This window comes from Ailuropoda melanoleuca, chromosome 9, assembly GCF_002007445.2.
Source record: "Ailuropoda melanoleuca isolate Jingjing chromosome 9, ASM200744v2, whole genome shotgun sequence".
In the NCBI taxonomy this organism is placed as follows: domain Eukaryota; kingdom Metazoa; phylum Chordata; class Mammalia; order Carnivora; family Ursidae; genus Ailuropoda; species Ailuropoda melanoleuca.
In genome coordinates, this window is record NC_048226.1 from 59880068 (window position 1) to 59905226 (window position 25159).

Here is a 25159-nt window from a genome sequence, read left to right on the forward strand (position 1 = left end):
GAGAACTGGTAAACCAACTTCTTGCACAGAAAGAAGGATGCTTTCCTTTTCCTTCTTGTCCATTCATTCCCTTAAATTCTCTGCTTCTTAATCTTGTAGAGATGTTTTACTTTCATCTATTATTGTGTTTCTGCCATCTCTGCTTGTCCACATTTACCTGCCGTAGAAAGGTGCAAAAGTTTCTAAAACTCCTCGTGCTCCCAAATAAAAAGATCTCTGGTCGCCCTAACTCCCGTACACCAAACTGTATCTCGTATTGCACTTACTGTGTGGCATGCTCACACTTACGTCTACACCTCTTATTTCTTTTTGTTAGACTCCCCCATTTGATTGTCATTCACTTTTATATCCCACAATAAGTAAAATGTGTTTTTCTTTAAAAAGCATTCATTTGTTTAAATAGTAAAGGAATGAACACAGTTTGTTAGATTGTAATAACAATTTTTAAAGTCTAAATGTTAGCATTCATTTGATCAATATACACTTATGAAACATCTATTTATTCTGTAACCTGCTAGTTTCTGTGTATCAACACAAAATGTCCAAATAATTGTCTCTGTCTTAGGTTTTATTTGGTTGGGTGGGTATCTTTTTGGCATGTTTAAATTGTTATTTGAATGTTTTCCCTAGAAATAAATGATCCCAGACATATTTAAAACCATATAGACTTATTTCATCAGGGGGTATACATCTGAAGTCTATGTACTACAGAGAGATATTAAATTATTTTTCTTTTTAACACCTTGAATTATTCTTTCTTTTTAAGTAAATGTGGATACATACACAAATAAACCTGTATAAGTATATGGGCAAAGTTTTTAAAATTAAAAGATAAAACAATATACAAAGTTGAAATGATTTGCTTCTCTTCTGTCTGTTCCTACCATTTCAGATGATGGAAAATTGTCCTTTGAAGAATTCAAAGCATATTTTGCAGATGGTGTTCTGAGTGGAGAAGAATTACATGAGCTCTTCCATACCATTGATACACATAATACCAAGTAAGGAACTTTTTTGTCATTGGATTCTGTAAATGATATAGCGAAGGTGTGAACAGGCACATACGAATGAAGGAGAGAATGAGGAAACATGCAGAGGGCACGTTTTGTAATGTTTTAATTCTGTATGGTTAATCTTCAGATACCCCCTCTTTAGTAATTGAAATACTCCAAAAAACTGAGTATTTGAATTGCGAAACAGTGATCTGTAGGGAGCCCTCTTACGGTACTTTAGAGTATGCAGAATGTAAAACAAAATCAAAGATTATAAAGAATTCTAATTCTATCATTAATAAAAAAATAGAATTTTACCTTGCTTCTTAGTTTTCAAATCTCCGTTTGCTCCATCTAAAAATTGTCCTTAGACCGTTCTTATATTAGTGCCATGAAATGCAGAGCTGCAGTGATTATCTGAACAATTCGGAGGTGCTTAACTCCAAATCACTGTTACCTGAGACATGCAGGTAATTCAGGACACAGAATTTTTTTCTGAATAATCGATGAGTACAGTGATCTATCTGTTTTATTTATTTTACATATGTAGGTCTTTCCTTTGCATTAGTATAGCATTGATAAAATCTCTATAGTCTTACCACACTTAAAAATATAAAATGATGAACAATTTAGGATAGAGAACAACAGAAATGTGCTGTTCGATTTGGGTAATTGAACCAAATCACAGTATCTGTGACAGTCGTGATTATGGAATTCTAATGTGGAAAATGCGTCATTTCAGTCATGCCCTGAGACCCATCAGAGTGTCTGCTACTTGAACAATCACTGTCTTGCTTTAGGCAAAGTGTGGACATGGTTCCAGGCAGTGAGCCAGCTTGCCAAGAAAACGTTCTTGGCCTACATCTAAGCACAGACTTTTTTTGCGGCAAACTTGTAAGGAAAATTAAAAGATTAAATTCACTTTCCTCAAGCAGCTGTGAATTTGTTAAATAATCAGTTTGTAAGTTTCTTGACTTCTGTTGGAATTTCAAATTCCCTATGAAACCGCTTAAGTTTTTTGTTGTCAGAAATAGTGTTAGCTGATAACTGTGTCAGAAGTTCCATTCTGTTCAACAAATCTAAGTCCCTCCTGGGTATCGGTGGTACAACATGGAGCCAGCTTATAATTTATGGAACAATAGACCCACTAACTGATCACTTCAATATAATATCCTAGATACTGTGACTGAAGTATGTGGAGAACACCTTGGGATAGCCAGGAGCTGAGTCTTTACGGGAGACAGAAACTGGTTAGGGAAAGAAGGAGATGAGGGGATATATATTCCAACTAGAGGAAAAATGCATAAATAAAGACCTTCAAGTATAAGCTGGAAGGGAGTGGCAAGTATTTTCGTGTTACCAAAGTGTCAGTTGTAAGGCTGAGAGCAGGAGGAGAAAAATCTGGAAAGGGAAGAATGGGCCAGACAAGAAGGAATTGGCACTCTGAGATGCAAAAGTGCTTCAGATTTAGACTGCAGGCCGGGAGATGCTAATAAGGCTCTTAAGCCAGGGAGAAACATCTTTGTGGGTCATTGTGGCTCCGCTGAAGGACAGAGCTAATGGGGCAAAGGTGGAGAAAGACCACAGATGGCAGCTGAATTCTTAAATGACTGCTAGGGAATAATGTTTATGCATGGAAGAAAGGAAGCCATGTGAACCGTTCTGAGAAATGATATCCAAGTGAGAAAAAGAGCAGAGGCTCCCGTTGTGGCTCAGATGTTGGAAGTTGAGATGCTAATACTTCATTATGTATTCTGATTATTTCTTCTTCATTGCGGTTATTATTAGAGTTTTAACAATATCCAGGTTTGAAACAATTATTGAGACTCATAGTTGCAAAATTAGGTGTCACAGAGATTTTTCAAAACACATTTACTCCTCTTAGAGAAAAATGAAGTCTTCAATAGACCTCGTTGGCCTGATTTTGCTATTTTATTGATACATTTATTAGTTAAAATTACTTGGCATAGATTAAGATTACTTTAAGTGCTAAAGAAATATATGCAATGATTTATACAGCGAGTCCAAAGGAGTGATTATTTCTACAAGTTACTCTCACATATGCATTAGTAAAAGCACTTAAGTGTTTTCTGGTAACTGTTTTCTGATAATGGTGTTCAACCTAATTTAGAGCTAAAATATAGTAGAGACTTCCGAATTGTATTAATGAAATTCCTTTTTTAAAAAAGAAAGTATGCCAGTGTCAGGCTTTGATCTTTTAGGGAGATTAATTCAAACATTGACAGAAATTTCAGAGCTATACTTCAAGCAAGTGATAACTTTGGTCTTTGCGTGATCCAAGTTTTAATTATTTTAGTGATTGTACTATATATGCCATATATTTTTCCCCTTCCACATAACTTCTAAGAAAATACTTTCTCATATGCTGAGCATTGCCAACCATTCAGATTTTATCAAGGATACATCCTGGCCTGAAGGAGCCAATTCACACATAGGCTGGATCACGTCATGCGGACTCATTGTCTCATGTCTATGGTGACCCATGAGATCAGATACCAGAATGTCTGCTGCTGAGGCCCCTAGGGATGCCTGGTTCCTGCCGCTCCTGATATCTAGTGGTTTCTTCCTCTTGAAGTCCATTAAATCACTCTCCACTTAATGCACTGCATTTTCTTGAGCTTGCTTGAGTAAGATTCCAATCCATGCAAAAGCGTATTCTAAGTATTATCTCAGCTCATTCCTGCCATCTATGCAAATCCGTCTTTTTGCTATAAATATTATATTTTCTGTGTTTGAAAAGTGACATATCCACTCTGAAAATATTTAGAAAGAAAGAAGAAAATATTGAGAACCTATCTTGCTAGCTAAATTCTCCCCTTTTTTCTCATGAAGAATATTCTTGAAATATTATGTTCAATCATGGAAAGCAAATATTATTTAGAAATGTAAATAATTAAGATATTTTACATACCAAAATTAAGTAAATTATTCCTTATAAAAGGACATAAAAAAAACCCATGAGGTAAACCTACAGCTTTTCAGAGACCATGTTTTTATTGCTAGCTTTTAAGTGAACCAACTATAAACAAGGAGCCGTGTAATGATTAAAACAAAGTTTTAACAAGTTAAAAATATATTTATTGCCCTCTCTACACACACTTAAGTACCAGTTTTAATTTCCAAATCCAACTCTCCTGGTTTTTTCCCTTTCCTTTCATTCATTCATTTCTTTGTTCTTGTATTTAAAAAAAAAATCAATATGTTCATTTAAGAAATTGTGTTTAGGGGGTTCCCCTGCACATATAGTATGCCCTGGAGCCAGCTGGACCTTTTCAGTCAGATTGCCTCTACTGGATGCAAGTAAACTATAACCAACAAATACAACAACAGACCCGAAGACACGCAGCTTCAAAAGAACTTACGCATTTGAGACCTGCAAAGATTTCTATACATGAATATTACCAAGATAGAAGGTATTTATAGGTCTGAATCGTAAAGCCAATTTTTTTGTGTGTATTTCAAGATGAAACCATCAACCACATGTCCCTCCGTGTTAAGGGAGGTGTCTAGGGAGTTGTGGTCACCTTTTCAGGAAGCATAACTCAAAATTTGGTATAATCTCCTAGTGAGAATTCCGTGAATTATCCTAATTTTTTAATTTTTTTTATTATATTATGTTAGTCACCATACAGTACATCCCTGGTTTCTGATGTAAAGTTCGATAATTCATTAGTTGCGTATAACACCCAGTGCACCGTGCAATACGTGCCCTCCTTACCACCCATCACCAGCCTATCCCATTCCCCCAGCGCCCTCCCCTCCGAAGCCCTCAGTTTGTTCCTCAGAGTCCATAGTCTCTCATGGTTCATTCCCCCTTCTGAGTCCCCCCCTTCTTTATCCCTTTCTTCCCCTACGATCTTCCTAGTTCTTATGTTCCATAGATGAGAGAAATCATATGATAATTGTCTTTCTCTGCTTGACTTATTTCACTTAGCATTATCTCCTCCAGTGCCGTCCATGTTGCAGCAAATGTTGAGAATTCGTTCTTTCTGATAGCTGAGTAATATTCCATTGTATATATGGACCACAGCTTCTTAATCCAGTCATCTGTTGAAGGGCATCTCGGCTCCTTCCATGATTTGGCTATTGTGGACAATGCAGCTATGAACATTGGGGTGCATATGGCCCTTCTCTTTACTACGTCTGTATCTTTGGGGTAAACACCCAGTAGTGCAATGGCTGGGTCATAGGGTAGTTCAATTTTTAACTTTTTAAGGGACCTCCACACTGTTTTCCAGAGTGGCTGTACCAACTTGCATTCCCACCAACAATGTAGGAGGGATCCCCTTTCTCCACATCCTCTCCAACAATTGTTGTTTCTTGCCTTGTCTATCTTTGCCATTCTAACTGGCGTAAGGTGGTATCTCAGTGTGGTTTTGANCAGTACTAGAAGTCCTTGCAACAGCAATCAGGCAACAAAAAGGGATAAAAGGTATCCAGATCGGCAAAGAAGTCGTCAAACTGTCTCTCTTCGCAGATGACATGATACTCTATATGGAAAACCCAAAAGAATCCACTCCCAAACTATTAGAAGTTATAGAACAATTCAGTAAGGTGGCAGGATACAAAATCAATGCCCAGAAATCAGTTGCATTTCTATACACGAATAACGAGACTGAAGAAAGAGAAATTAGGGAATCCATCCCATTTACAATAACACCAAAAACCATGCGTTACCTTGGAATTAACTTAACCAGAGACGTAAAGGACCTATATGCTAGAAACTATAGATCACTTTTGAAAGATATTGAGGAAGACATAAAAAGATGGAAAAATATTCCATGCTCATGGATTGGAAGAATTAACATAGTTAAAATGTCCATACTACCCAGAGCAATCTACACTTTCAATGCTATCCCGATCAAAATACCGAGGACATTTTTCAAAGAACTGGAACAAATAGTCCTTAAATTTGTATGGAACCAGAAAAGGCCCCGAATCTCCAAGGAACTGTTGAAAAGGAAAAACAAAGCTGGGGGCATCACAATGCCGGATTTCGAGCTGTACTACAAAGCTGTGATCACAAAGACAGCATGGTACTGGCACAAAAACAGACACATCGACCAATGGAACAGAATAGAGAACCCAGAAATGGACCCTCGGCTCTTTGGGCAACTAATCTTTGATAAAGCAGGAAAAAACATCCGGTGGAAAAAAGACAGTCTCTTCAATAAATGGTGCTGGGAAAATTGGACAGCTACATGCAAAAGAATGAAACTTGACCACTCTCTCACACCATACACAAAGATAAACTCCAAATGGATGAAAGACCTCGATGTTGAGACAGGAATCCATCAAAATCCTAGAGGAGAACATAGGCAGCAACCTCTACGACATTGGCCAGAGCAACCTTTTTCATGACACATCTCCAAAGGCGAGAGAAACAAAAGATAAAATGAACATCCTAATTTTTTATTAGAATTTTAAGATAATGAATATTTTGCCAGAAATTATATTCGGGCCTGATATACATGGCCTGAAGATTTCATACAGAGCAGGGACTAGAAATGAAAACAGCCTGAATGAGAGTAGGAGAAATCTGAAGGCATCAGAAGTCTAAATTTCCATCACCTTTATCCAAAAATTACTTGTAAAATTGGTAGATCTTTTCTATTACGTTTGGACATTCAGAATTTTTCATGAGTTTTTTTCTTGAATAGTGTAATTGGTTGAGTGTGGAACAAAAAGCCAGCTTGTTCCAGTGGATGATACTTGGGATATATAGCATAGCAAAGAAAATGAAGGTCAAAATGTAAGTTTTTGTCAACAGGGCAAAATATTGTTGAAATCTTTAACTTTCTCAAACTTTAAGGGAAGTGCGCACAACCTTATATTCCACAACGTTCTGCAAATGCCATGTCCACCTTACTAAGCCTTTCATGATTTCACAGACTTTTGTCAATCCTCATTTTAACTGTCTACTGTCTGGGTTAAATATGCCTAATCCTTTTTCTTCTTAAAAAAAAAAAGAATTATTTATTTCTCAGTCATTTTAATTAGCCTTGTTACATCTTTTCCAGCTCCATTAAAGGGTTTTGGACACACATTTTTCTCAAATTTGTATAAGTTACTGTCTAAAAAAGAATACACAAAGCCTTAACCTTTAAGTCTGGCAAAGTTTAGCACAAACTAAATCTACAGCTTTGATAGCTTAAATTGAAACCACAACAGCAAAGAGCAGGAATAGATAGAAGGAAGATCATTAGGTCAAGAGGAAACTTCCATGGTTCATCAAAAGTGCTCTTACTCATCAGAAAGCCAGCTTGTCTACATTTTTCAGTCAGAGGAACACATGAATAAATTAACATAATTCCTTGTGGTGTTAACCATAGCACAGGCGGGGGAAAGATCCCCTAGAGACCAAAAATGATTCTTCCAGTATACTGCACTTTGGAGTTGCAGATTGTTAAGATAGACCAAATGGTAGAGCAGATGGGAGTGTTGCTCTTAGGTCAGGGAGTGAACACACAGAAAAGCTTCCCAGGGCCTGCAGATGGGGGTGGGGGGAGGGTTTAACTAGAGATGGGCAACTGTTGTCTTCAGGTCGAGTATTCCTCATTCTAGGCTAAAATAATTTTTTCAGTGCTGATTACTGGGATTTCACCCAATACTTGTTAAATCACTGAAGCACACCAAAGTGACAGAAATATCACCACCTACTAAAAGCGCATAGTCCATCTTGAGCTAGCTCTAAAAGCTTAAAATCTCTTTCCCAAACTGAAAATTTCTCTCTCAACTTCCACTTATTTTTCTTAGTTCTGTTCCTTAGGGAAATGCAGAAGACAAATATTTTATGACAAGTCTTTCTAATATTTGAAGACAGTTTTACGCACCAGTGAGGAGATAAAATCCCATAATAATTGGAGAGTAATGATATCAAAGCGTTTATTCCAGATGGCAGAATTTGGTTCCTTCTGAGACAGAAGGTTGTTCATCTTTTATTTGTGCACGACAGTGAAATGCTAAAGCTCGATGAGTTGGTTGATGCAGCCACTTTCTCCCTTGAGTTATTCATCACATGCTTAAGTAGACACATTCTGTGGGCAGTAAGAAAAGAAGGCAGTACCAGTACCCAAGGGATAAGCAGTAGGTTGGTCTGAAGAGTATGTGGCACAGTTTGCACTGCATTATGACTGGAAAATTCACTGCAATTCCATAGTGGGCAAGAGAGAGCTTCCTGTTAACATAACCAATTCCATCTTCAACTGGAACTGAAGACTCTGAAAGCAGCACCAAGACCTAAGTGCCTGGAGAACAGGACAGGTCACCGTCCCAGTTGCGAGGCGAAGCAAACATGCCATGACTGAGAGGTGCACAGGGAAGAAATTGGAAAAGAGTAAAAGGTGGTAGAGCTGAATGTCAAGATGTCAAGAAAATAAAGTGAAAATCAGATTCCAGACTATAACAGGGTAAACTGGAGTGGACAGACTGGGTGCCCAGAGTTGAGGTTCAGCAATATAGATTGGCCAAAGGAGCTCCGGCTGAAGAGTGCTGCAAGTATTCCAGCAAGGCCCAGACTGGCCATGAGCAAATTAGCAGAGAACACAGAGCATTTCTTTCAGCTCCGCGATCAAGACTTGCCTGTAGCACAATGAGATACCACATCACACCGCTCAGAATGGCTAAAATTAACAAGTCAGGACACAACAGGTGTTGGTGAGGATGCAGAGAAAGGGGAACTCTCTTGCATTTTTGTGGGAATGTAAACTGGTGCAGCCACTCTGGAAAACAGTATGGAGGTTCCTCAAAAAGTTAAAAATAGAGCTACCCTATGACCCAGCAATTGCACTAGTAGGTATTTATCCAAAGGATACAAACATAGTGATTTGAAGGGGCACATGCACCCCAATGTTTACAGCAGCAGTGTCCACAATAGCCAAAATATGGAAAGAGCCCAGATGTCCATTGACTGATGAATGGATAAAGAAGATGTGATATATATATATATAAAATAGAATATTACTCAGCCATCAGAATAATGAAATCTTGCCATTTGCAACAATGTGGATGGAACTAGAGGGCATTATGCTAAGTGAAATAAGTCAATCAGAGAAAGAAATACCGTATGATTTCACTCAGGTGGAATTTAAGAAACAAAACAGATAAACATGGGGAAGGGAAGGAAAATAAAAGATAAAAACAGAGAGGGAGACAAACCATAAGAGACTGTTAACTATAGGAAACAAACTGAGGGTTGTTGGAGGGGGGGGTAGGTGGGGGGTGGGGAGCTGGGCAACAGACATTAAGGAGGGCACTTGATGTAATGGGAAATGGGTGTTATATGCAACTGATGGATCATTAAATTCTACCCCTGAAACTAGTAATACACTATTTGTTAACTGATTGAATTTAAATCTAAAAAGTTTTTAGAAAGACTTAGCTGTAGGAACCAGGTTGTGAGCTGACCTCTGCAGGCATTAAGTAACCTCCTTGTCATAAACAGAGAAAGGCCGGCAGATGCATGTCTTTTGCCAGAGAGAGGAGGAATTATCTATCAGCTCTGGCCAATGATTTTAGTTAGAATGCTTATATGCCAAATGAGGCACAGAATCAAAGGAGCTGCGATACTAAGGAGGGAGGGAATAGCATTCTTTATAGATTCCTCAACTTCTCCTAAGCTTTACTTGGCAGAAATTACAGTAGGGCAGAAGATAATATAGTAGGCACGACTTGACTCATTGTGAGTGACAGAAACATAAATTAAGCTGACCTAAAAAATAATGTATCTGTACAGTCCAGAGGTAGGCTTCATGTGTGCTGGAGCGAAGTACTCAAACAGCGGTGCTAGGAAGTGATGGCTGTCTGCCATCCTCTCTCACCTCTTCTTTTCTCTGTGTTGGCTATTCTCTTAGGCAGATTCTCTTGCTGAGATGTCAGGATGGTTACTAGAACTCTGGGTTCGTACTGCCACCAGCTTGGCAAACTCCCAGAGATTGCTTTCCTTTCCCAATACTCCCAGCAAAATTCTGATCTTGAATTCTGTTAACCTGGCTTGGGTTCCATTCACATCCCTGAAAAACCGGCGCTCAGGAAAATATAATGTGAGAGAGAACCAGGATGATCTTTTAAGAATAAAGAGGATTAGATGCTGGGCAGGCAAAACTTGTAGATCACCGGCCTGCTCAGTCTCAAAGACTTCCTTTTACCCTCTCATATCTTAGAGGATTACAATCCACTTCCCTAAAAGGACAAGAGGCTTGGTGGAGTTTGAACTCTGGACAGTTTCTACTGAGTGTGGGGTCATTCAGGAAAATCTGGAGCTCTCTGTAATGGAAAAGATTGAAGCCAGGGAGAAATCTTTGTTTTAACAGGCATCCTGGTTGCCCTGAGCCGTCCAGGGTTCTAGTTCCCTACACCTACCCTCTTTCTGACCATCTGATTGTGTCACTTCCCAGTGTTCCTGTGTTCCCGCACTCTAACTACCAGAACACGTCTGCAGTGCCATGTCTTTGCTCCTTGTGGTCCTGCCAATGCTCTGTATCTTCAGGGACTGACAAAACTTACTCAAACTTAGTGCATAACACCTGTTCTTTATTCCCTTAGTCCTTCTCCATAGTTGCCTACCTAGTTTGGATACTCTGGGCGGTTCTCACATATTGTGTTATCCTTCTGTCTTAAGAATTTAAAAACTAGCACTGTGTACATGACTAAGAGAAACACCATTTGATTATATTCTATACAGGTGCACTTTTTGCCGCATTTTTAGAGACTGAAAACAGAAGTCTTACAATCTTACTAGACCTCACTTTAATCCATAACCAGGTCTCCAGCTATTGATTCCTTTTGGCCATTAGCACTAATCTGGAGCCATCAAATTTACTTATTATTCAGCTATTTTTCAGATGTGTCTTTCACTTCAATCATCTCTGAATTGCATTTACTTTCTTTGAGCATTTCTAGCTCATAAAGAAATGGAGAGAAAACGACAGACTGTTTCCTGAGAGTTCCTTTTAAAATTCTTCACTTTCCCGTGAAGGCTTTTCCTTGACACCATTACCACTTCTTCCTAAATCAGGCCACTCTACAATTTGCAGTGTTGATTGAGCTGAGGAGTCTTTCCTGGAGGAAAAGTGAGGACTCGACAAATCTACTTTATAATTAAGAAGATTAGCATAGTTTGGGGGATTTATAAAGGAGAGAATTTTAAGGAGATTTTTTTCAGATGATGTGGAAGTGGATTCTCTTTAGTTACAATTTCTGAAAAAAATTGGTCTCAATTTTCTCTGATAGTAGATGAGCCAAATTTGTGTAGAGGTAGTTCCTATATAATTTCTAAAAAAGTATTGAGGAAATGTTTAATTTTTAATTGAATAGAAAAGTACATTTATTGAATGACCATGCGCCAGGCATTTACCTGCATCATCTTAATCTTCACAGAAACCAAAGAAAGGTATTATTCACAACCCTCAGTTAAGAAATCTGATACAGAAAGTTCAGCGACTCGCCCAAGGTTTCACAGATATGATATGTAAGGGCCCAGGATTATCTCAGGGCTACCTAAAAACTGAAGCCAAGGTCATTGTCAGACCACTTCAGTAAATTTTCAGATTTTTGGCTATTTTTTTGGTCTCTCAGAATCAAAATATTCCATAGCCAGTTTTAAAAATCACTTTCAGGTATTTTCTTTTTGATGAAAAGGTGGTTCATTGTCTCCAGCAATAGAATATATTTGGATGTACAGTATAGAGGTAATTGCCTTAATTGCTGCCTTAATCTCTTCCCTTTTTATCATCATTATGTAGGATTTTTACCGTGTGGGAGTCACCACAATGTAGAGATGTTATTCTTTTTCTCTGTGGACATTATTTCCATTCTTTGCACACGTCCCCGCCCTCCATCCTACCTTTCTATCTGGGATTCATCTCCTACTTTTGGACTTCGTTCCCGCCGCCCTCCATTCGTCACTGTGCCTTTGCCTCATTTTCTCCATTGTTCTTCAGAGCACTCACAGAGTTTTACTGTTTGCTTTAATCATTTGTGTTAAAGGCTTTTGCTTTCAAGCTGTTTCAGATCATCTTATATTTTTAACCTTATCTAGAGAATTCTTTTCTGGTTGCCCTCTCTTCCTCCCAATAAAGAACGTGAGTTCTCTCTTAATTTTTACTGAACTCACTTCCCATCAGCCATACTACAATTGCTGGTGGTAAAGTAAAAGTGATTGCTGCTCTAAACAAAAATTGTCTACTGAGGAATCTAGGTGAATTATTTATTCACATAAATGCAGTCTTCTTTCTTACCTTGCCAATATCCACCAAATGGATGAAATCAAGTCAGAAAAATGTTAACCCCAATAATTTTCAAATACATGATGCTTACTTCTTGGATGTTTTCCTTTCTCCTCATCCCCCAATGCACCAACTAATTCTATCTTTTTTTCCCCCATCTCATTTATCTTACGAATCCATCCAATTCTCTTTAGGGTCACAACCACTACCTAAATATAAGCTTTCTCTCTTTTACAAGGCATTATTCTCAAAATGGTCAGTTTGGTGGAGTACTTACAATTGTTTTTCTCTATGTTACCTCCAAGGTTCAGAATTTTTGAAATAAATATAGATTACAAATAGTCTCAAAATGATTGCTTCCTTTTGAAATGCATTTTTTCACGAGCAGTCTCTTTAGGAAGATATTTTGCTCTACAATAAAGAGTTATATAAATAATACATACTTACTATAAAAAGAACTCAAATAATACAGAAATCATAAGAAAGAGCGTAAAAATACCTGAAATTTCACCACCTTGACTTAACTACCAATGGCATTTGGTCGCCATACTTCTATTGTGTGCCTTCTGTTTTAATCACAGAAAGCTATTTTCTTGGATTTCTTCTCCTCTACCACTGTCCACGCCTATCTTAACCCACATAACCAGTCTCTAGCGCCTGAGCTGTGATCTTCTGTCTCTTTTTCCATATTTAAATAATCATATACACATTTATACACCTCATGAAAGTTTTCCATGAAAACCTTTCTTACTAGGTTTGTTTTCTCATTCTGCTTTCTCCTTGTAGTGTGTATCTCTTCTCCAAAGCCCTTATATAAGCCACAATTTTATGTTTGTTCTGTGTTTTTTTTGATTAATGCTCACCTCCCTACAAAACTACATGAAGGCAGAGGTCATGACTACTTTGCTTTCCAGTGATCCCCAGACCCAGCACAGTCTCTAGTACATATAATGGGCTCGGTGAGAAGGGGTGGTTTCCTACTTCCCCATATCTCATGCTATGCACTTTGCCTGAATAGTCCGCCACTCTCCTCTGCCTCATAAAGTTTTCCAGCCATCAAGGTCCACCCAACTCCATAAAAGCAACATTGCAGTGTAGAAAGAACTCAGCAACTAGTCAAGGTTGGGCTTAAATCCCTCCACTATCAAGCAGTGAGGACTCTGGGTGGTCATTGCTTGTAATTCAGCCTTAATTTCATTGGCTGTAAAATGGAGCCCAGGTAAAGACTCATTTTGCAAAGTTTAGTGATAATGTGTATATACCTGCCACAAAATAGTAATCACGATTATTATTATTACGACGTATTCACTTGCCTTTCCTTCTTTCCTGATTGTCTTCTTTCTCCAAATTTCTTTAATTGCAGTTTATACTTTCGCACAGTGCCATTTAATTATATATCTTGTTATTTTTTGCTAATTGTTTCATGAGCATATTAATCTTGTCTCCAAATCTAAATCATGCAATCCTTTGAGGCAAGAATATGGTTTTCTACTATTTCCAGTAATTGCTATAATACATTCAATAAGTACTTAGTTGATTGATTGCTATAGGAGTGGGACATATTGATCTGATGTAAGAAAAGCATACAATGGCACATTACTTATGATTTTTAGAATTTAGATCCTGATGACTGACTATAGAAAGGATGATGCTACTAACAGATCCTGTCAAATAAAAAAGGAGAACTGACTCTTTTTGTGGGGGATAGAGTAAATAATGAGTCTGGCTTTGGATTCTTAATTAAACTTTTGAAAGGTTATTTCTCTTTTAAAATAGTTCTCTACTCCCATGAATTAAAAGCCACGAAATTTAATTTTAAAATGTAAATGTCGATTATTTCTTTATTTTAACAGACAAAAATATGTTTAAGAATTTTTCTTTGTCTCAGTATATTTAGTAGATCTGCATTTATATATAAAATAAAGTTCCCCTGCTTTAAAAGAAGCTTCTACTATATAGAATATTACATTCTCTTTTCTGTTCTTAAAAGGTTTCTCAGTGGGGAAAAAAATAGACTAGCAAGAGCTTTCAGTAGTGAACTCAGAGTATAATAGGAAGAAAGCTGAGCATGGGTATCAGCTGAATATTATTCTTGACTCATTCACTAATGGGTTTAATGGTTTAATTGTATTTTAAGTTTTTCTGGGAATCTGTTTTTAATGAACATTAGATTAAAAACAATGATTCAGAGTAATTAGAAACCCCCATGTGGAAAACAATAGGATTTTAATCATTTGCACAAATAATTTTCCCTCCATCTTCCCATCCTTACCGCCTTCAGGTTGAAATTAATAGATACAGACTTGAGACTGGTGCAAAGAGTTACTCTCTCTCTCTCTCTCTCTTTCCTTTTTTCTCCTGAACTGTGAATAGTTTCCAAGTGAAAATTGGGGTTTGAACATGACAACTGTTATTCCAGTTGAGTTTGCAAGAGATTAGTCATTTATCCCTACTTATTGATTGAATAGAATTGTGTGTACGATCTCTGAGCTCCCGTCTCCATCTAGTTTTTTCACTCTCTCTCACAATCTTTCTGTCTCTCTCTCGGTCTGATCCAGCTCTAAACTTGATGTTCAAAGATTATGTCTATACCAGAGTCACTTAAATTAGAATGGATTGGAAGAGGTCTCCACGTTTTGAATTTTTGTTTCTGTGTTTCTGCTTATATTTTGAATTCCTAACCCTAAATTATTGCCCTTTTTATTTTATATTTCAAAATCTCTTTATTGTCCATGGAGCTAACTCTGTTTATGTCCTGGCTGGTTCACAAAAGCTCAAAGGGATTTTGTGTTTAATATAGAAGATATTCTGAGAGACATAGTCCAATGAAAAGAATGTGTGAAAAATTGTTACCCTCATTGAATTTGACTGGAACTATTCTTTAGGGTGAAGAAGGTAATCTAGATTTCAAAGCTCATGACAGAAATCCCCCTTTCAGAGTCATAGATGACACAGGAAATCCCTTGGTTGATTAAGTCTTTGACACAAGGTTTCTTTACTGGTAACATGAATCCCTGGAAATTTAATATAAAATGTTATAGATATTACTATTTTAATTTTGGTGGGAAGAGAGGAAAGATGGCTGATACACTGTATCAGACATTCAGTGTCATGTGCCCAAACAGCAAAGAACCACCATACAAAACTCACTGTTCCTCTTAAATTTTGAATCAGCCCCCAACGATTTATGAATAATTTTTAAAAGATTTTATTTATTCATTTATTTATTTATTTATTTGAGAGAGAGAGAGTACAAGTGGGGGGGGAGCAGGGGGAGAGGGACAAGCAGACAGCACTGAGTATGGAACCCGTTGTGGGGCTCAATCCCGCAACCCTGAGATCATGGCCTGAGCTGAAACCAAGAGTCGGATGCTCAACCAACTGAGCCACCCATGCACTCCTGAGTAATTTTATGTCAACCCTGACACGGAAGAAAAAGCTTTAATATTGTAAGAAGCTACCACAAAAACCCACTGAAAGTTCTTGGGAATTCCAAGGAAGAGGATCCTAGAGATTAGGGAGAGAAGCAGGCTAAGAAATTGAACTTTGAGGTCAAGCCGTGTCTACAATTCTGTCTTGCCCATACAAACTGAGCTTACCATTCTTTCAACACAGTTTACTGTGTGCCAGATATTGTGCTGGGGACTCAGGATATGGTGGTGAGCAAGAGATTTATAGTTTAGCTGGGGATGTAGAAAAGTGGTAACTTGATTAATTATGACAGGGAAATACAACTGCTTTGGAGTTAGGGGTGGGGGCTCACCTAGTCTAAAGGGTTGGTCAAGACCTCTTGAAAATGACTTTTAAGTCTACTATCAAGAAGAGGTGTGGATGTGAGTAGGGATGGAGATGAGAGAAGTTTCCAGCCAAAGAGAATGGCATGTGGGGAAGCTTTGGGTAAGAGTGTGGCATGCTGGAGGTCTTGAAAGACATGCAGTCTACCCAAATCATTGAATTCAAGAGGGTGCTGGGGAGAGGGACCAGAGAGACAGACAGAGCCACTTATGAAAGGCTTGTCAGCCTGTGGGGCATTCGGATTTCTACCCTCAGGTCTGTGTGGAGCCACCGAAAGGGTCTTAAACGTGGAAGTGACTGCACCAGGTTTCTGTTTTAGAAAGATGGATCTCCCAAAAGTGAAGAGGATTGGTGAGAGGTGACAAGTCTGGAGACAGAAACACCAATGGAGACACTGCTTCAGCTCTCTTTGACAAAAGTATTTATCCGAATCATCATTTTAAAACCTAGTCTTTCTGAGTAGGTTTAAATCTTTCTGGTCTGAAAAGATGTTGAATGGTCAGTACTCTGATAATGCAGAGAAATAATAATGGTAACTTTGATGTGCCAGATCCTGTGTTAGGTACTTTCCATCATTAGCTTATTTAGTCTTTATCGAAAAATAACTATGAGTGAGCCCATTTTGCATGACGAGGCTGAAACAGATTTAGTAATTTTCCCAAAGTCACCCAGCGAGTGAGAGGTAAGGCTGGGCAGTCCAACTCTTAACCATTACTCTGTACAGCATCCTCTTAAATCAGTCCTTAAAAAAAAAAAAAAAAGATTTTATTTATTTATTTGAGAGAGTGAGCATGGGGCAGAGGGAGAAGCAGATTCCCTGCTGGGAGCAGAGCCTGATGCGGGGCTCCATCCCAGGACCCTGAGATCATGACCTGAGCTGAAGGCAGATGCTTAACCAACTGAGCCACCTGGGTGTCCCTAAATCAGTCTTTATACGCTACCCTGGTGTCTGGCAGAGTGGTAATCTTCACTCGTTTCTGGAGGCTTTGGCCAAGCAAACTTTTCGGTGTTTTACTATCTTTGAATATTAAGTGGCGCTAATAAGACTTTCTGGCAGGAAATTGTGAAAACTCATGAAACAAACGTTAAGAAGCAGTTTAGTCTGGCAACCACAGAAGGTGCCACATAAATAATGTGAAGTTTGTGTAACTTGGGTTAGTAGTGCTTGAGAGTACAGAACTACACAAAACACAAAATCCTGGCTCACTGCTGCCTCCTGGGTTCAGACGGGGAAGATGATGATGGCTGGGAAGCTGTCCCATTCATTGAGTTCTCTGCACGCTGTCCTAACTCTTCTGTGAGGGCTATTGCCGGTTTCTGTGGCTGGGGCACTGGTGTCCTCAATTCATAGAAATCTGATATTTCAAGAGGCGTTACCTCGTAAGAACAAAAATCGTTGTGCTGAAGCTATCCGTTTAGTGGCCAAGCAGCTGAAGCAGTTGCTTGGAAGATGTGCGTAGACTGTCTTGAGCCCTTGCAGATTAAACTCCCTTTCGGAAGAGCTTTAGAAATGTGAACTCCAGTTGACAGGAATTGCTTTTTTCCTACTCATGTGTTCAGTAAGCAACAGTAGCTTGGAAAATGGACTTCCTTTGAAAAAGAGATGAGCACGGCCTAGAGGTAGAGGAGGGTTGAAAGGACCTTGACTGTAGTAATAACAGGAGAATACTGAAGGCTGCTTGAGTCTCTGGGCATCACCTCAGAAAGGGAGTGAAGATATGCCATCCCCAGCTAGAGGGTATTATGCTAAGCAAAATAAGTCAACGGAGAAAGACAATTGTATGATTTCACACACATGTGGAATTTAAGAAACAAACAGAAGATCCTAGGGAAAGGGAGGGAAAAATAAAATAAGATGAAATCAGAGAGGAAGACAAACCGTAAGAGACTCTTAACTCTAGGAAACAAACTAAGGGTCGCTGGAGGGGAGGGAGGTGGGAGGAATGGGGTAACAGAGTGATGGGCGTTAAGGAGGACACGTGATGTAATGAGCCCTGGGTGTTGTGTGCAACTGATTAATCACTGACTTCTACCTGTGAAACTAATAATACAAGATATGTTATTTAATTGAATGTAAATAAAATAAAAATTTTTAAAAAAAGAATGCCATCCCCATTAGGGACCACACCTCCCTTCTCTCCTAGTAGTTAAATTTCACAGCAGTGAAAGAGACTTGGAATCTTGTTGCTGAGGACAGCAAGGAAAGGAGGAACTGAATATATTGGGTTTATCGTAAGAGAGAAGAACCTCCTGGTGGGTAATGGACCGGTGGTAGCTCGGAATGAAAGGAAAGCAATCTGGATCCTGGAAGGAATTATCAGAGAAAAGGGGACACAGAGGTAGCCCAGGCCTGAGAGGTCATGTGGGACACTTCATAGTCCAGACCCCATGCAGTGCAGTGCAAAGGTAGACTCAGGAAAATTCCACCAGGTGGGTCATAGGGAGCCTCCTAAAAAGGTGATCTTCAAGGTTACCTTTTGTCCTTGGGTGTAAACTTGTATCCAGTACAAATCTATATGCCGAACAAATAGATGCCAAGTTACTGCTTTCTGAATTTTTCCATTGTTTCTCATCCCTTAAGGACAAGTGCTGGGTGGGAGGGACGATTGGTGAAGCTGGATCTCACATTGTAGAAGCTGTCTGCAGACCAAAATCGTCAGCAGGCTCTCAAGGGCCTGGCTGTGTGGGTGGGCTTCCTGGTTGCTGTTTGCTGTTTGTTTCATGTGGGCTGGAACATCTTGTCTGCTAGAGCTCTTTGCTCTTCAGATAAGTCCTGGGCTGTCTAGCTTTGCACTGTGCATGACTAGAGCTTTTAACCACACTTAGAGGCCTTTCCGACGTAGGACATTTTCTGTAACACTACAGTGTCAAGGCAATGCTGACATTTAGATGGCCGGAGGATTTTTCCTTTATTCGTTTTCTCAATGAATCTCAGTACATTACACATGATTTTTGTGGTGTGTATTTAAGAGCTTTACTAAAATTGCCAAGGACTTTCAGGGCAGGGCAAATGATACGTAATTGTAAGTGCTAGAAAAGTTGCCTTCGAACATGACAGATGACGATAGACAGAAATATGTAAAGTTTACTGTTTTTTGTATACCTTCCAGAATCATTCTTTAGGTTGAATGGGTGGATTACTACAGGTTTTCTTTTCCTCTTCATATAAAAGAAAGTTATAAGTAACACTTGCCCTAGCAAAGGAAGGAGGGAAGAATCATTTTATGTTTCCTGCTGTTCTTTTTCTTTAATTTCTGACACAGCTATGATTTACAGGGTCACGAGTGTAAAATCTTTTAATATTTTTTTAGCCTGCAACAGAGAAATGAATTTGATGATTTTTTCAGTGGCCCTGTCACCTGTTGTTAGAACTATCCCATGCTCATCAACCAGGACAGTGAGACATAGTGGGTGACAGGATCCCAAGGATAGTTCCAACACTGAATTCAGAGATTTGTTTCATTTCACTCAGACAGATCTGTATCAAGCACTGGCTATGGGCTAGAATTATGCAATTACAAAATCTAGCATAATTTTTAGACAGAAGTACTTCGTTCTGAGCACATTGTGTCCATTTATAGTTTTAGATCATTGACAGTGTATGTCAAGGAAAAGGAAAATCTGGCTTCTTCAGGGAAATCCTGGTCTAACTCTTTCATCTGACATTTGAGGAAACTAAGTTCAAAGATGATAAGCAATTTCTCAAAATTATGACTGTGTCAGCCTGGGCTAGAACCCAAGTCACCAAAACCCATCCCTACCTCTTCTTTCTCGTCTGTGCTGCCTCCTGGCATACAGGTCTAACAGACCAGAAACTCCCGTGGCTGGGAAATGGGATATGTAACTTTTTTTTTCTTCTGTAAGTTGACATAATTTCTGTTTCCAGCCTCCATTCTGCTGGGTGGGTGGGGGGAATGTAATCGCAGTCAGTGCAGGGTCATTCTCCTCCATTCCTGGAGGAGGATTGTGTATGAGGATGGGGACTTACCTGGTGCAAAATTGTGAGAGAAGAGGGGCATGTGTTTGTCTCTGTGTTCAGCTTTCCATGAGCTACGCTGCCGTGGTGTCTTCCTTCCCACCTGATCTTTGATCAGGAGTCAGTGCAGAATCTCTCCGAGCAGATTCCCTTGTTCTCAGTCCCTGGCACTCCCAGCTAGGTCTCCCAGCTCCCTGGGCCGTCTCGGGGCTGCTTGCAGATCCTGATGATCCCTGCATTACTCCCAGACTGGTCTCCCCACAGGCAGCTTTGTGAAGCTGTCTCAGGTCCTGCCCTGGCATCCCATGCAGATAGATCTGCTGCTCCCGTCGTGCCGATCGAGGGGAACACAGTCTTTCTGTTTGAAGATGAGTCACCGAGCCTCTTATTGTCAGATTTCAAACTTCTTTAGGGTTCCCGCACCCAAAACAGCACTTCCACTACCGTTTCCACCTCACAGACTTGGCCTTGAGGGGAAGACACGGTAAATGACCTTCTCAGCAAAGACGACACATGAATCTCGGTTCTCTTCACTTTCCCTTTCCCTATTTTCCTCTTCTATTCTAGGGAATCTGTATCTAGTTGGGGGATCGGGAAGCTTAGCTCTTACTGAATCGTATTCTTCTAAACATTCTTTCTTACCTGGATCAAAAGTCAAGAATCCGGCCCTTTGCATTCATCAGGGTTCTCCAGAGAGTCGATAGGATATATATTTATATGGAGGGGCGCCTGGGTGGCTCAGTCGGTTCAGCGTCTGCCTTCAGCTCAGGTCAGGGTCCTGGGATCGAGCCCCATGTCGGGCTCCCTGCTCAGCAGGGAGTCTGCTTCTCCCTCTCCCTTTGTCTCTCCCCCTGCCTTGTGCATGTGCGCGTGCGCTCTCTCTCGTCTTTCAAATAAATAAATAAATAAAATCTTTTTTTTAAAAAAAGGTTTATTTTAAGGAATTGGCTCATGTAATTTTGGAGACCAGAGAGTCCAAAATCTGCAGGATGGGCTGTCTGGCAACTGGAAAGCCTGGAAGAGCCAGTATTGCAGTTCAAGTTCAAAAGCCATCTGCTAGAGAATTTTGTCTTGCTTTAGGGAGATTAATCTTTTTTCTATCCAGGCCTTTAACTGATTTTATGAGGCCCACCTACATTATGAAGGACAATCTGTGTTACTCTCACAGATCACTGGTTTAAATGTTAATCTCATCTGAAAACACTCTCACAGAAACATCCAGAATAATGTTTGACTTCATTTCTGGGCCCTGTGTCCCAACCAAGTTGACATGTTAAATTAACGATCACACCCCTTTCTTGTTTGTGGCCTGCCTTGTCTTTGCTTCTCTAAGACAGTAGTAACCTAGTCAGTAGAAGGAAATAATAGCAGATATTGTAGGCATACAAGCAGATGGGGAGACTTTGGTTCATATTTTTAAAATACCTACCATGCATAATTACAGTATTTACATATTTGTTATTAATTAGAACTTTTCAATATGTTATTTTATTAGTACACTCTCAGTTTTGCAGGTGTTTATCTTTGGTCTTCCAAAAAAAAGAAAAAAAAGCTTCCTAAAAGCAGACACTGATTCATTTCCCATTGATTATAGTGTTTTGTACAAATAGATGATAAAGTCCATTAATTGAAAAGAATTTGTTTATGAGCCACAATGTACATATTTATATATTTAAGTATATTTATTTAAGTAAAAACTTATGCAGTTAATTACCACAAAATGATACCTGGTTACTTTCGTGCCAGCTCTCACGTAACACTGAACATAGCTAAGACTATGTTTGATTTTAATGCCAATTACGTAAGGTAACCTTTCAGAACTGGAACGACACCACCAGTGATGCCAACTTAGATTTTAATAGGTAACCTTTGGGTACCCATATCATCACCATGGCTGACTACATTTTGGCCACCGATAGCTAATGCTTTCCTAGGCCTGTTATTATAACAAAATAACTTTTGGTTTAACACTGAAATTGCAGGAGTAATTATTTCACTTACTCTTAATGCTTCACAAAGAGAGAAAATAACAGACATGTTTTTGTCATCAAAATGGAAACTGCAGTAATTATGTCATAATAGATTTAATCTCTGAAAGTTGCTTGATGTCTGTTTTCGATGGAACTGTGTTTGTTCTAGAAGCCTCAGAAACTACTAGTTTTATAGTTTGCTTATTGTGAGAAACTAGCTATGACTGGTCTTCAGTCTTTTATAGCAAAAGATTTAAGACAGAAAATTTAGCTGTAAGTACCTTTGATAATGAGAATGCATCAAACAAAAAAATCAAGTGTTTTTTTCAGTTGATGCTATTTTCTACTTATTTGTTTATTCTACAGTTATTTATTGAGTGCTTACTATATTCCAAATTGTCCAGACTAGAACTGACTACAGTTTATTTATTTTGGGAGGGAGGGGCAGAGGGAGAGGAAGAGAGAGAATCTCAAGCAGGCTCCATGCCCAGTGCAGAGCCCAACGCGGGGCTTGATCTCACGACCCTGAGATCACGACCTAAGCCAAATTCAAGAGCCAAACCCTTAACCAACTGAGCCACCCAGGTGCCCCCTATAGTTTAAAATAATATAATAATTTAGACTATTTCTCAAAGTTATTTTTATGACAGATTAAAAATCAGATTTTAGGATGGAGGTTAAGATGGCGGAGGAGTAGGGGACACCTTTTTCAGCCGGTCCCCTGAGTTGAGCTGGATAGGTACCAGACCAGCAGGAATATCCACGGAATCAGCCTGAGACGCAGGAAGATACATCTGGATCTCTACAAATGAACATCTCCAGCGCTGAGTATCGAGGTACGAAGCGGGGAGCCGTGAAACCGCGCACAGATATCGGAAGCTAAACAGAAGGGGGAGGGAGCCGCCGTGTCAGGGCGCCGGGAAGCGGTAGCCACCTGCAAGGGGGAGCGGACAGACCGCGGACCCGCACGCTTGAGACAGCAGGCTGAGAAGGGAGCTCCGGGAGCGCACGCGGGACGGCTGGCGGTTGGCGGGCCACCTGCACGGGGGAGCAGGCGGACTCGCGGACGGCACCCGCGAGACAACAGACTTAGAACGCGAGCTCCAGGAGCGCGCGCGCAGGGCGGCTGGCGGGCCACCTGCACCGGGGAGCGGGCGGACCGCGGACCCGCACTCTGGAAACGGCAGACTGAGTCCGTGAGCCGGGAGCGTGCACCACCAAGCATCTCACGGAGCTCCGGAGCTCCGGTGTGCTCACTGGATCGAGGCTGAGACCGGGAGCTCCGGGAGCGTCCGCGGGGCGGCTGGCGGCTGGAGGGCCACCTGCACGGGGGAGCAGGCGGACTCGCGGTCAGCACCCGTGAGACACCAGACTGAGACGGGGAGCTCCGGGAGCCCGCGCGGGGCGGCTGGCGGCGGGCGGGGTTGGAAACACAAAGGACAGAGACGTGCCGGCCCTGGAAGTGAGGGCTGGGACGCCGGGTGTGGGGCGCACAGCCCGGGATGCTGCAGGGTTGAGCAGCACCAACAGAAACAGAGTTAAAGTGGCCAGAACATCAGTGGAGAACGATCCGCGATCCCTCTGTTCTGAGACAGAGGCTGAATTTCAGCCGCTGCTGCTCTCTCAGAAGAGGCATAGCAAACCGCCAGGGAAAGCCGCCAGAGAACAAAAGCCCGGAAATACCGGCTCACAGGGTGCCCATCCCCATCCCCCCTCGCAAGGGACACAGAGACTCTACCCAAACAGGGTTTTCTGAGTACCGGCAGGCAGGCCCCTCCCCCAGAAGGCAGGCTGAAAAATCAAGAAGCCCACAACCCGGAGCGCCTGAGTGGCGCAGTCACCAAGCACCTGTCTTCGGATTAGGGTGTGTTTACAACGTTCCGGAAAGGAGTCCCTCATCGGGCTTCTCCACCGGGAACCTGCTTCTTCCTCTCCCACTCCTCTGCTTGGGTTCCCTTTCTTGCTGACTGTCTCTCTCTCTCTCAAATAAATAAATAAACTCTTTAAGGAAGAAGCCCACATCCCTAAGATCTCTATAAAACAAGGGCGCACGGCCTGGGTCCCAGTCAACACTTGGGCTCTGGACAACCCTGCAATCTCTCTTCATCAGAATGACGAGAAGGAGAAGTCCCCCCCAGCAAAGAAAAGATAATGAGTCTGTGGCCTCTGCCACAGAATTGGCCTCGGCCACAGAATTAATACATATGGATGTATCCCAATTATCAGAAATGGAATTCAGAGCAACAATGGTCAAGATGATGAGTAAACTTGAAAAAAGCATCAGAGAAAGCGTTGCTGAGAATATAGAATCCCTAAGGGCAGAAATGAGAGCGAATCTGACAGAAATTAAAAATTCTATGGGCCAAATACAGTCAAAACTAGAGGCTCTGACGGCCAGGGTCACCGAGGCAGAGGAACGCGTTAGCGAATTGGAGGATGGGTTAGTAGAAGAAAAAACGAAAATAGAAGCTGGTCTTAAAAAAATCCACGCCCACGAATGTAGATTACGGGAGATTACTGACTCTATGAAACGATCCAATGTCAGAATCATCGGCATCCCTGAAGGGGTGGAGAAAAACAGAGGTCTAGAAGAGATATTTGAACAAATTGTAGCTGAAAACTTCCCTAATCTAGCAAGGGAAACAAGCATTCGTGTCCAAGAGGCAGAGAGGACCCCATCCAAGCTCAACCAGGACAAACCTACGCCACGGCATGTCATAGTGCAATTCGCAAATATTAGATCCAAGGATACAGTATTGAAAGCGGCCAGGGCAAAGAAATTTCTCACGTACCAAGGCAAAGGTATCAGGATTACGTCAGACCTGTCTACAGAGACCTGGAATGAGAGAAAGGCTTGGGGGGGCATTTTTAAAGCTCTTTCAGAGAAAAACATGCAGCCAAGGATCCTTTATCCAGCAAAGCTGTCATTCAGAATTGATGGAGAAATAAAGACGTTCCAAAATCGCCAATCATTAACCAATTTCGTAACCACGAAACCAGCCCTACAGGAGATATTAAGGGGGGCTCTATAAAGGTAAAAAGGCCCCAAGAGTGATACAGAGCAGCAAGTCACAACCGATACAAAGACTTTAAAGAGAAATGGCATCATTAAAATCATATCTGTCAATAATCTCTATCAATCTAAATGGCTTAAACTCTCCCATAAAACGCCACAGGGTT

General features: G+C 40.5%; 1 protein-coding gene across 1 annotated transcript in view; it reads left to right on the forward strand.

The window, feature by feature from the left end:
• NECAB1 (N-terminal EF-hand calcium binding protein 1) overlaps positions 1–25159 on the forward strand; it is a 208651-nt gene that overhangs the window by 40716 nt on the left and 142776 nt on the right. The window contains exon 3 of the mRNA XM_002923295.4: positions 893–1001. Within this exon, the coding sequence (XP_002923341.1) occupies positions 893–1001 (109 nt within the window). The remainder of the gene's footprint in view (positions 1–892; positions 1002–25159) is intronic.